Here is a 13,343-nt window from a genome sequence, read left to right on the forward strand (position 1 = left end):
GTACCTATATAATATTTTGTATACCTATATATTTTGTATTATAGTAAATCGACGTTTGCTATATTACAATAATAGTACTTACAGCACTATCGTATCGATTAACGTTTTTGAGTAACTACAATACTTTCACAACCCTACCGAATTCATAAATTTTGAAAATCAGAATTGGTTTTCTCCCGCATCTCCTACTCACGACGACGAGACTCGTTACTCGTTAGTTTCAATTTCTATTCGTTCTCGAAATATTAAAAACTATCGTTAAAATAACGATGCTATTATACTGCTGAATTTTCGTGTTTAGTCCGAACGCCGCGTGCGATTAATACTTTCGAAATTCAGTCCAGTTTTGAACTCGCTCGACGAAAATACCTGTTTGTCCAACAAACGAACAAGTCAATTCGTTAGACAAAATAGTTTGTGCGGTTATAAAATAGTGTCCTATATACATTTTGTGTACTGTAATTTATAATATTATACTGCAATGGCAGTTTGTTGATAATGTGCACAGGCACAATTGGAATTTTCTTTATTTCGCCAAAGTATAATATATTAACCTTTTGTAAGGTACCGATTTTAACTAACGGATTTGTAACGACTTACGGTTGACGCCGTAAAAACGCGGTCTTTGCTATCATAATATAATATACATACAGTATATTATGCAGCAGTATATTTGAAAACATTATAAGAATCTAAATGTGGCTTGAAAATCGATAAATCAAAAATTAAAATTGAAGTAGGTACAGATGACCTAGTTATCGTCATTCGGTTCGAGGGATTTGACAATTCTCGATGTTACTATAATTTCATCAACCGATTAACCGTATATAGTAAATTAGTAACACATAATACACATATAGGTAGGCAAGTAGGTACCTACCTACGTTTTTTTTCATATGGAAGTGACCAGCAGTGACGTAGTAATGACATGATGACGTTTAAGTCTCTATATAAGTAGGAAGACAGACGTCGTGTTTGTTGTACCTATATAGTTTACGGGTAGGCACATCGCACATGGGAATAATTATGACGCGGTGAAGCGTATGCTGTCCTATACGATCGCGAATTCTTAAACTTTTTTTGCGGAAGAGCGGTCGTCGATCAAACGATATAGCACCGTGTAGTCCCGAAATTGTGTCTTTATATATCATCCTTGAGCATTATTATATCATCATGAAAAGTATTACATATATGTCATTATGTCATAGGTAATATGATGGAGTAAAGTCAAGTCTCCGACGAAGACCATAGGTACTATAATATTTATTTGTTAATTTATGTATAATAAACGGTATGAAACCCTTTAACAATTTGAAAAATTGTACAGGTACAGTTTAGCTTATCTTATAATAAATGTTGGATTCAAAAACAAAATTAAAAATTAATAGTACAAATGGTAGTAGTAAACAGCTAAATGAAGAATAATTATATATAGTACAGTAAAAAAAATCATTAATTAACAAAAAATAAAATATTAATAATAATTAAAACGAATAGTTATAAATTTAAGGCTAAATATACATTCTGTCTAAATACTTAATGGGACATTGCAAAAAAATCAACATGATGATCCATCATAATAGTTATAAAATAAATTAAACTTCGCTTTCGAGACTTTAAGGGTTTTATAGATTTTCCGAAGGTTTTCTGAGAAATAAAATTTAAACGACATTTACTAATAGTTGAAAACATTATAAAAACGTAGAAATACTGCTCAAATAAGAAAAAATAATCAGAAAAACTGGAAATACCCATTTTTTTTTGGAAAATCGCCAAAAAAAAGGCACTTTCAAATTTCATGATATTGAACGTGTTATAACGTGACATGCACTTCTATAGCACTACGTTTTAAATCAATCCATAAAAATAAGTAAATGCTTTATAATTCCCGAGTCCTGGTCATTACTGATGGCCCTCGACCTATCCGCAACTGTATACTTACCTGTACCAGCGGTCGGCGATTAACGCGATCTGAATACAATATATTTTATTCGAAACATTTCATTATTGTGCGCGCATATGCAATTAACAATCATTAACTCCGTTGACCGTGACACTTGAAGTGCGCGATTCCGCTCCCCGTTTCGGGCGTATACAAGTTTCCTCTTACCGTTACGTTTCCGGCAATCCGCAAGCCGGATCCGCGAGCGAAAAATTTACAAACTTGATCGTTTTTCACAGCAGTTTTCCTGTGAAAAAAATCACAACTCGAAATCACGCCCAGCTCGCCGTCCTAATCTGAGCATTTTCGCCTGTCTATATATATATATAGCCATATAGGTGTCATACTCTACAAAGATATAATAAAATATATTATAATATTATGTAGACTCATTTGGTTTTACATATATTTTTATCAGTAAAATAATTATAATGTGTTCTGAAAATACTGGAAAACATAGTTTTACATTTTGTAGGTTATATAGGTTAGTATTATTATTTAGTCAATATAAAATATTATACGAGAAGTAATAAAAATAAATAATTTTGTTTTACATTTTCACATAATATGTTTAAAAAGATATGCATTGAAAAAAATGACTTAAATATCGATATAATTATAGTTGTTTTTAAATATCATGTTTATCGGCCATTTCCGTTAGCCCTTAAGTATGGAAAATTTTTTGGGGAAATTAATTACAAAATTATTTGTGTTATGTATTATAGGACCTTATATACGTATTTGACTTACCGCATGGTCAAAAACAGCTTATGAGAAAAAATATGTACATATTCAGATCTTCAATATTATTTATTCTCAAAGCCTGAGCAGTATAATTACCTACTTTAGATATTTATGATTTTGATTTCTTTTCGCTTAGATTTTAGATACTAATATTAGCGGTTGTTATATACGGCAATGTTGCAGTGTTTAGATAGTTATAGTTATAAAGATTAAAGGTAGACGACGGAGACTTTATTTATTTTATAGTAGTAATTACTCGGACAGACCTCGAGGCGTTTGCGCGGCCTATTTAAAACGATTTGAACTATGAACGCCGTACCTATATATATATATATACATTCAACGCATATTGTTGAGATTGTATGTGCCATATTCGTGAATACGTCCATTATCATAACGTAAACACTAAACACGATTTCAGCGTGTTTATGTGTTGTGGGAGGAGGAGACTAAAGTCTATTTCGTACGTTGTCTTCTATTTATTATATATTGTTCCGTTTTACTGCACAGTGCACACAGTTACAGTAGGTATATATATATATAAAAATATTATGCATATAACGACATACATAATATGTTATTATAAATGGTTAAAATTATTCGCCGGATGAGGTAAAGATTTGTGGTTACCATAGGTAGACCATAAAAGTCTATAGACGTATGAAAAAAAAAAAACATTAAAATATTATAATATTACATAATATGTAGTCCATAAGCTATAACGTCAAAATTACCGAGTCACAACATTATTCATTAAAAATCATTTAAAAGTGATCGCTTTTATCGCAATAATAGTTGTCCATCGTATTAATCGCACCTGCAGTAAACATTATGAACAATTGGATTATTTTTACCTTTAGCCTATATCATATGAGTGTTTTAAGTCGTTATCGGCAGTAGTCGTGTCGAATTATTCACTGCAGTTGAGATAAAGGAGTTTGGGTGATCGTCGATTCGATTGAAATATACGAGTATATTTTAAATCATTAAAATTTAAAATCCCTTTAAATTGACGATCGGCAGACATTTTTCATGACTGAGGAGGGAGACTCGCACACGTCACGTCTTGGTGGACGACGTGAGATGTGTAATAGGTACTGTGTACACAACCGGACCGGACGGCGAAACCGATTTCAGTCGTTGGCTGTACGGTCGACCGTTCGCTCGTCAGCTCTCTAATTTTTTTGTCGACTAATTAATTTGTCTGCGCGCGCGTCAAATTATACGATCTTAATATCACATTATTTATTTTGTGTCCGGTGTGTATATATTGGAATATTAACATCGACACTCTTGACCTCTACTACAGAAATTAAAATGCCACTCCACCGTACCGACGCCAAAAGGTTAATACAACAATTATAATATATTATAGCCTATAGGTATATTTTAATACTCGTCAAATTAATTCCGAGCTCTTCACTTTTGCTACGTTCATCGATTCATCGTTATGTCATCTATATATGAATGCTAATGCGGTTCACTCATCCACGGTGTTGTCAAAGTAGTCTTAAGTCTGATTATTATTGCTGTTTCCGTCAAATCCTTCTCGAGCAATCGTATTAGCTTTTTTTATTAAAAAAATTACAAACTATTATAAAACATTACACACCCATTTGAATTACCTATATACTTTCTGTAAGCTTAAATAATTTGTGTTGGATGTATATTGAGTTATAATTTGGGTAGGGCCCTATAATACGTATAAACACATAATAGGTAGCTAATAATTATTCAAAATTACGCGTTTTGTTGTTTCACACAGTCAGCTTTATCATCGTCGTCGAACGTTCGCTCGAAATTATTATTTTCAAAAATACAAAGAGATATTAAGTATTATTATAAGAACTTTATATAGGTATGATATAATGTGTATTATAATTATATATATATATATATTTAAGTATTGTTTTTGACTTTCTGCAGGACATCACCAATACTCTTAGGTATATACTAAAGTTCGACAATTTGATTACTATTGTTATGATTTGTTTATTTGTTCGTTCCTTCTATTATGTTGAATATACCTATACAATATATTGAGCAATAATAATAATAATAATTGTGCTTGTTTTTTGCAGTACGCGTGACGCTACGTACAATGAAGAGGAGGGCAGCGTACGGATGTTCCTGCGCGGACGTCCCATCAACCTGTACGCTCCGACTGCCGAGATCGCGTCCTACGACATCACCAAAGTGGCCACCGCTCCTTCGTCCAAGCTAAAACTCGATTGGGTGTATCCTTTTTCACTGTACAAGACGAGCCCATACATGATATTATATTATATTATACAAAATAATTATTACATTACGTGATATATTTTTAAAGTAGGTACCTATATAGAGCTGAACTGTTGAAAAATTTTATTTACTTTTTTTAAATAATATCAAGTATAGGTAGTAGCTATTAGGTAGGTGCTAACTTTAATATTTTCATTACTGTCTGATCTTGACAATACTATTATTTTTTTTTTCGAAATCGAGTAGATTTTTTTCACCACTTTCAAACGACAATTTCGTATTTTGATGTAAATATTATGGATTTGATGACCCTATGTGTTTGTATAACATTATGATGTTTTCGCCTCGAGACCATGGCAGACAATAATATAATAATATGATTTTTTGACTTTTCTGTGAATTGCGGACCTTAATAATACCTGCGAGTTTATCGTGTTATAATTATATACTATTAGGTGCGCAATTGACATGTTGTGGCTACTTAAAACGAAATTACATAGTATTTTGGATTTAAAAGTATATTACTATTAATGATTAATAATGAATTAATGACACGCTGTGTGTATTCGTCATATATGTTTTCGGTACCTAGAAAAAGAGAATAGAAAATTATAGTAATTAACTTATTCGCGAAATGCACTCTATAATCTATATAATATTACAGATAAATAAAATAAAATAAATTTGCCTTTTAAAAATCGTTTAAAATATGCATTAAGCATTTAAGCCAATAATAAATAACAATTATATCGTCATATAACCATAATTTATTACATAAAAAAAAAACAATTCGGTTTGTTTATAGCAAATCAGCACATTTTATAATGCATTATTTACCGTCGTCAGTGATTCTTTAATTTATTGATAAAATAAATAGACTGTTAGAGATAGTGATTATTTTATATATGTGATAATGAAAATTCAACATTGTTGCGCTAAAATTGCCCTAAATATACCTGAATTGCATATACTTTTTTTCTACGATAAAATCATAAAAACCAAAATAAGACATTTTAGTATATTTTGGGGTAAAAAATAAAAAATATAACCATATACCACTTACTGTACCTATAATAGTACGATCTATGTTTACCTTCGCTAGTGAATAGCGGACACTTCTAAATTCTCCGGCACAAACATCTGTGGATCCGTGGGAAAATATTCCTCCTATAATATATAGTGGACATTATGTCGTAATTCTCTTTATGATGTCCGCGCTACAGACCCAGTGGCGCCGAGTTACAAAAAATGCAGTATGGCGATTATCGAATTTAACAGTGCCTACCCACCTACCCAGTAACCCCCATCTCACATAATTTACGATGGCCGTCGCCATACTTGTAGGTATGGGGATCGGCTATAAAGAGGTTTCACTGCACACGTTTGTCCCGAAATGTTAAACAACTCTATTATTCTGTACCGACGTGAATAGTGGTTATATTATTATTGTTTTCCTTAATCGTTCAACTCTATACAGTTATGGGTACAGAGGAAAAGACTGCCGTTCCAACTTATACTTGTTGCCCACCGGCGAAATGGTGTACTTCGTGGCCTCTGTGGCCGTGCTATACAACGTCGAAGAACAAAGCCAGAGACACTATTTGGGACACACAGACGACATCAAATGGTAACGTTTATTATACCGCAGTGTGGTTTCCAGTGTTGTTAGATTATATAGAGTTTTCGGGCGTGCCGCTGATATTGGTTTCAGCATCCAAAACTGATTTTTTTTTTTTTGTATAGAATAAGTTAGCCCTCGTAAAATTTGCTGTACCATTTTCGCTCTGGTCCATCATAGAAAATCACAAAAAAAAACTATTTCAAACGAAATGTGACAAAATTGTATTTTATTGAACAATCAAAATTTGAATTTAAAATGTTATGTATTTTTACTTTTTTGTTCTCATAACGTAGATCGTATTTTGTTCTCCTGTTATTCCTTAATAATAGGCAATTTGATTTCCAACATCAACTTCTTATTTTTTCTGGTCTTCGATGAGATTATTTAATAGACATCTGGGAACAACGTCGTCTCACGAGTATAATAGCGATGTCGAGTATCATCTACATAATAATTTAAACATTTCGTTTTGATTTATTTTTCAGTTTGGCGATTCACCCCAACAAGCTTTTGGTGGCTACTGGCCAGACCGCCGGACACGATAACCGCGAGGGAAAAGTAAGACGAATGTGACAGAATCTGTCGAGATAATGAACGTAAATATCATTAAACGTGTTTTTTCTCCAATCGTTGTTTTAGCCTCACATCCGAGTTTGGAATTCGGTCAGCTTAGCAACGGTGGTCGTGCTGGGATTGGGCGAGTTCGAACGGTCCATCAGCTGTCTGTCGTTTTCCAAAGCGGTAAGTCTAATCGGAATTTTTGTCAGCAGTTATCAGGCTCTACGACACGATTTATATATACAAACTGATTTTTTAAGTATGCTCGCCTCCATTTTTCCCTTTAACAGTACATTAATTCAAATTCTGATTTTTAGAATTTTTAAGTAAAAGATCTTATTTTCGAATTTCTAATATTTTTTTTTGCTACACCTAACCAACAAGTTCTGAGTTAGTAAAATCTTTATACTAATAACTAATAAGGATAGATGTTGTATATTATTTATTTTACTAATTTTTACAAATCATTTATATTGATAAATCAACAGTAGTAATTGTTAAAATTTTGAAATCGTATACTTAACCCATTACCATAGACATATATAGGGAATAAAAAGTTACCTATACATTACTTAACACTACTAGCTTGAATTTTGATTTAGATAGATCAAAATTCTAAAAAAACAAATCTGCTAATTAATAAAAAAAAAGAGGTTCCTATTTGACCAACTGCCGAACTGAAGTCAGTATTGTCACAGGATCATCCTTAAGTGGTACAAAAAATGTCAATGATTCGAAAAATGATCTTCGAGTGTATTTAAAAATTCCAAAAATCTGTATTTTATTACAAGCATAATCTAACCATAAAAATAGAATGAACATGGTTAAAAAATCACCCTGTTCATCGTTACGTATATTAATTATTATTTTTTAAACACACATTTTCGTTTTTGACACGCAGGACGGCGGTAGCCTTTTGTGCGCCATCGACGAGGGAAACGATCATAACATATCCGTGTGGGATTGGCAGAAGAACGAAAAGGGTCACAAGATCACGGAGACCAAGGTCAGTGGAATCGTCAATAACAATTACCATATTATTAGTCACAATCGTTCCACCTAGCGGGTTACGTCAATTTCATTTTTTTCTTTATTCTTCTGTCGTCTTGGCAACGTTCTTGCAGCATACGGTTACTCGCCATCCGATTCTAACTTTCTCCAGTGTAATAGGTATATGGTTAATGTACCATGTGACTTGCGAGTCAATCTTGTGCGGCTCTTGACACCACCGAGCTTACAGTACAATTAATAAATATAATATGAAAAGCACTTTTGAAAAGTAAAAAATTTCCCCTTATTTGATACAAAATGAAAAAATGTGTTTTTATTTTATTGACAATTTTATAAACGTCTCTTAATTTCAATGCGGCTCGCTTCAAATTAGCTTCATAAATTTGTGGCTCCCAAAATTAAGATCAGTGGCCTGCACCCGTGTAATATACCCTTTTCTAGTTCGTACATGAAATCGCCGACAGCGATCTCGTGTAGTTTCATATAATTCGTTTTCGTCGTCTCCACAATAGGATGTTCCACGGAGATCTGACAAATGAGATAACTTTTGTTCTAATCAATGTTTAAAAAAAAATTCTTTTAAATATAATTCATACACTTGCACTACATTTTTATAATACATTTTTTATTTTTAATACTGAAAATAAGAAACTTAAAAATTGATAAAAATGTTGTTCGAAATATTCAATATTATAGCCAATTTGTAAATCTGATTTTCAGAAAAATGTATTTGGTAAAAACACTTATTTAAGTCAAATGGCTGATTTTTTAAAATTTTTTTTAAGTATCAATATTTTCGCCTAGTAACCTATGAATTACATTTTAATTTCAAAAAATGAGTTTATTGACCAAATAATATTATTATAATAAAATAGTAGATAAGTACAATAAAAAATTAATTGGATTTTAACATGACCTATAAAATGTTCATATAAAATATTTTTTGAAATTAAAATGTTTCTAACATAAACTAGATTGTATTTTCTTTAACGAAAATATTGATATTTAAAAATTTTTTTAAAAATCAGCCATTTGACTTAAATAAGTGTTTTTAGTTTTTACGATATATACATTTTTCTGAAAATCAAATTTACAAATTGGCTATATCGAATATTTCGAAAAAAAAATGTAGGCGCAAGTGTCTATGAATTATATTTAAAAGAAATTTTTAAAACATATTGATTAGAACAAAAGTTATTTAATTTGTCATATCTCCGTGGGACACCCTGTATAGTTGCATAATACAACAATATTCGCAATTGCATTCGTATTTATTGGATTCGTACAGTGTTCTATGGATACCGTGGTGGCTGCGGAATTCCATCCATTGGAGCGCAACCAGATCGTCACCTGTGGCAAGGGTCACATCAGTTTCTGGACACTGGATGCCGGCGGTACCCTTTACAAGCGCAACGGGATATTCGAGACCACTCGCGACCGTCCCAAATATGTGACGTGTTTGGCGTTCACGCAGAATGGAGACATCTTGTCTGGAGACTCGAACGGATCCGTAGTCATATGGGGACGCGGTGAGTACCTGAACTATATAGGTATATAGCGTGGGTACAGCGGTGCACACTGGGGTGTCTGCAGAGTGAATATTATACAGTTTAAAAACAACCCGTCCTCCCATCTTTTATTTAAAAAAAGTTTTCACTTGCAGAAATTAAAATATAGACTACATTCATATTTTGTATTATACATTTATAAACTTTCCTATGAGCCTATGACACCAGTGATTTACTCCCCCCGCCCCTTGATGACATACAGAGTTGCAATATAGGTACCTATTTGCTAACCTGTCTGGGCGTCACTGCATAGGTAGGTGTTAGTCAGTGTTGGGTAAATTACTTTTAAAAAGTAATAAAGTTACTTTATTCGTTACTCTAATAAAATTACTTTACTTTTCAAAAGTAACTCATTACTTTCTCGTGTCTCGTCACAAAAAAGAAAAATAATTTTTTTATATTTCTTAACAATATTATCATTTTGCCTGGCAATAATGTTACTAGAAATACATTACCTATAGTAAATAGATATAATTTGATAAGAAATCAATATACTATAATTAATATAATACAATATTATTATTTTATATTTATTTATGTTTTAAATTAACTTTACACAATAGTGTATCTTCAAGGTTTTTATCACTCATACGCGACCTTTTTTTAGAACAAATGTCCCCTGAAACACAGAATAATCGCTCTACAGAAGCACTGGATGGTAAAGCTGTGTTTTATTTAATAAAAATATTCTTTACTAATGTCATTGAATTCAAAATTGTGAGATCAACTGTATAAGGAGCTTTAATCAATATATATAGTATATTACTAAACTACATTGGTAAACATAATAATACCCTCATTATAGACATTTTTTTTTTTCAATTCGCAAAAGGTAGGTACTTAATAATTCGAAACTGTAACGCATTATTCAATAAAAATTACTTATCAAAAGTAATTTCCATTACATTTTCGTTACTTGGAAATAATTCTAATGAAATTACGTAACGCGTTACAAGTAAAGTAAAGCCGTTACGGTAACGCATTATTTTCGTTACGTTACTACCCAACACTGGTATTAGGTATAGACATTATAGGTATTTATCGTCGATATCCAATCAATTTAGACAATTTAGACCAAGTTAGCTGCAATGATGTTAAATTTTTTTAATGATTTTTGTATTAGAACACCCCCACCCCACAAATGTTAAGGCAAACGTACAGTTAGAGGAAAAATCACTGCTCCTTATTTGGTAGTTAAAATGTTCAGTTTATTTTACACACCAAGTTATAGTTTTGTTGTGAAATTATTACAAACTTTCTCTCCAAACAGGCACAAATAATATCATTAAAGTTGCCCGAAACGTACATGAAGGATCAGTGTTTTCCATCTGTGTGTTGAAAGAGGGCAGCATTATAACTGGAGGTGGCAAGGACGGTAAACTGATCCAGTTTGATTCTTCGATGCATCCCACTGGATATGAAGCACAAGTAAGATATTATTGTTATTATAGTTATTTCCATCAACATATCAGTATTCGACCCTTCTCCCTTCACATACATGTTTTATTCACAATTTATGAACAACTTAATATGTTGTATTGACTCTGTTGATACCAAAAAAATTGTTAATCGTATGTTCTCACATGCTTTATGGATTAAAAATAAGCTAAACCAGTTTATTTTTTTCAATTGACAATTATATATTATTTAATATGATTTTAAAACTGGTTTGAAAATATCTGAGTATAATATACTACCTATAAATAAATAGCAGTAAGTAAAATGTTTTTTTTGAATACCTTAGGTATTTTTTATAGAAATTATTTAATTACATTGATAGGTACCTTATTTATTATTTTATATTGTAATGATTTCATATGATTTAGAAATGTTAGTTATTTTTTTCATTTGAACAGGTTGCTGAACACTTGGGTGGTATTCGTACAGTGTCTGAAGGCCGCGGATCACAATTGCTAGTTGGATCCACCCGTAATTGCATATTGATTGGTTCATTGTCGATGGGCTTCAGCCCTGCTGTCTTGGGCCACACCGATGAACTGTGGGCATTATGTCCTCATCCCACATTAGCTCAATTTCTCACAGCCGGTTTTGATCGCATTGTCCAGCTTTGGGACTCGTTGTCTCGCTCTGTCGTATGGAGTAAAGACATTGCAGTTAGTATTTTATAGTTTAATTAATTTTACATTTCATACCTACATCACATCTGTACATAATTTATAGGAACAAGCACAGTCGGCTGCATTCTCTAGCGATGGTCGAATAATCATTGTTGGTTGTGTGTCTGGAAAATGGATTGTCATGAATTCAGAAACACGAGAAATTTATTCAACTCATGTCGACGGGAACGAACCAATACAGGTATGCAAAATTTCAGTGTAAATAATTAGAATGTAAAAACTTACCAGCTGTAATCAAATTTGTAATCATTAAGTTGTTTATTGTCATTTGAAGGTTGCGAAATTCTCCCCAGACGGCACACTACTTGCTCTTGGTTCCAGGGACAACTATATCTACATATATCAAGTCACAGATGGTGCCAGACATTACACTCGTCTAGGACGATGCACTGTGAGTATTGTAGTCTAAATATTGTTTATTGTGCATCTAAATCTTATGTGCTCTTATGACTGTATCAAATTGTATACCTCTACTATCCTTTACCTCACAACCCATTTCACATAATTATTTCTGTTGAATTCACTCAATGTCTAGTGTTGGGAAGATAAACGTCGCAGAAGGTGTAGCACCGGTGCTATTATTGACAAGATGTCGGTAGGTGTAGGTTGCCAGTGTAGAGCCGAGTGTTGATGCATGTAGATGTTTTTGTAGAGATAAAAAATGTTAATGTATAGAAAAGATATATTGGATGAATAAAATTGTATGATTAGTGGTTAATCAATATTAATATGCACTTTAATTTGCAGTAGGTTAACATTTTTTGTTTTAATGTTTTTTTTTTATAAAAATAATTAATGTTGTAAATTGTTTAGTATTTTATATAAATTATTTGATTTACTGCCGTTGGTATACATTTTATAAATGTATCAATGTGTTGGTACATGTATTGATGTTGAGTTTGTACTTTGTATGCTTTGTAATCAGTAATAGTTTAATGGCTGTTAAAAAATTGAATCCATTAACTATTTTTGCCAACGTTAACAGAGATATAATATTTTCTGTGTGTTAGGTGTGCACTGTGCACATATTATTTGTAATAGAAATTGATTTGATTATATTAATTTTGTTTTTATTAAATTAGGGCCATTCTAGCTTTATCACTCATTTGGATTGGTCAAAGGATAACGAGCACCTGCGCAGTAACTCAGGAGACTACGAGTTGTTATATTGTATGTACCACTTTTTTTAATTTAATGTAAAATCAAATGTATTGTAGTCTGATTGTTAATGTTAAATACATTTTTCTTTCCATCTAGGGAAAGTGAAAGTTTGTCGTCAAGTCACTCACAGCACTCAACTTAGGGACACTGCATGGGCAACCAACTCTTGCGTACTGACATTCACCTCCATCGGAATATGGCCCGAAGGTGCTGATGGCACCGATGTTAATGCATGTGAACGATCAAACGGATCCAAGCTGATGGCAACAGGAGACGACTTTGGTAAAGTGAAACTGTATTCATATCCGGTCAAACAACCTAAGGTAAGCAACAAAGATAATGAATATAAAGTACCTGAG

The 13,343-nt window shown here is 32.3% G+C and overlaps 1 protein-coding gene across 8 annotated transcripts in view; it reads left to right on the forward strand.

The window, feature by feature from the left end:
- The window catches only part of LOC107165422 (echinoderm microtubule-associated protein-like 2), a 56,479-nt gene that overhangs the window by 41,686 nt on the left and 1,450 nt on the right, over nt 1-13,343 (forward strand). For 7 of the 8 annotated variants that reach the window (XM_089229200.1, XM_089229203.1, XM_089229201.1 and 4 more), the window contains 13 exons: nt 4,768-4,923; nt 6,405-6,554; nt 7,034-7,106; nt 7,188-7,289; nt 8,008-8,112; nt 9,406-9,646; nt 10,956-11,113; nt 11,542-11,799; nt 11,867-12,004; nt 12,098-12,214; nt 12,359-12,418; nt 12,906-12,993; nt 13,081-13,307. In XM_089229200.1, the coding sequence (XP_089085326.1) occupies nt 4,768-4,923; nt 6,405-6,554; nt 7,034-7,106; nt 7,188-7,289; nt 8,008-8,112; nt 9,406-9,646; nt 10,956-11,113; nt 11,542-11,799; nt 11,867-12,004; nt 12,098-12,214; nt 12,359-12,418; nt 12,906-12,993; nt 13,081-13,307 (1,873 nt within the window). The remainder of the gene's footprint in view (nt 1-4,767; nt 4,924-6,404; nt 6,555-7,033; nt 7,107-7,187; nt 7,290-8,007; nt 8,113-9,405; nt 9,647-10,955; nt 11,114-11,541; nt 11,800-11,866; nt 12,005-12,097; nt 12,215-12,358; nt 12,419-12,905; nt 12,994-13,080; nt 13,308-13,343) is intronic. The other variant, XM_089229202.1, reaches the window with a different exon arrangement.

Source organism: Diuraphis noxia, unplaced genomic scaffold, assembly GCF_037042655.1.
Source record: "Diuraphis noxia isolate RWA-SAM2 unplaced genomic scaffold, SU_Dnox_SAM2 contig0005, whole genome shotgun sequence".
In the NCBI taxonomy this organism is placed as follows: domain Eukaryota; kingdom Metazoa; phylum Arthropoda; class Insecta; order Hemiptera; family Aphididae; genus Diuraphis; species Diuraphis noxia.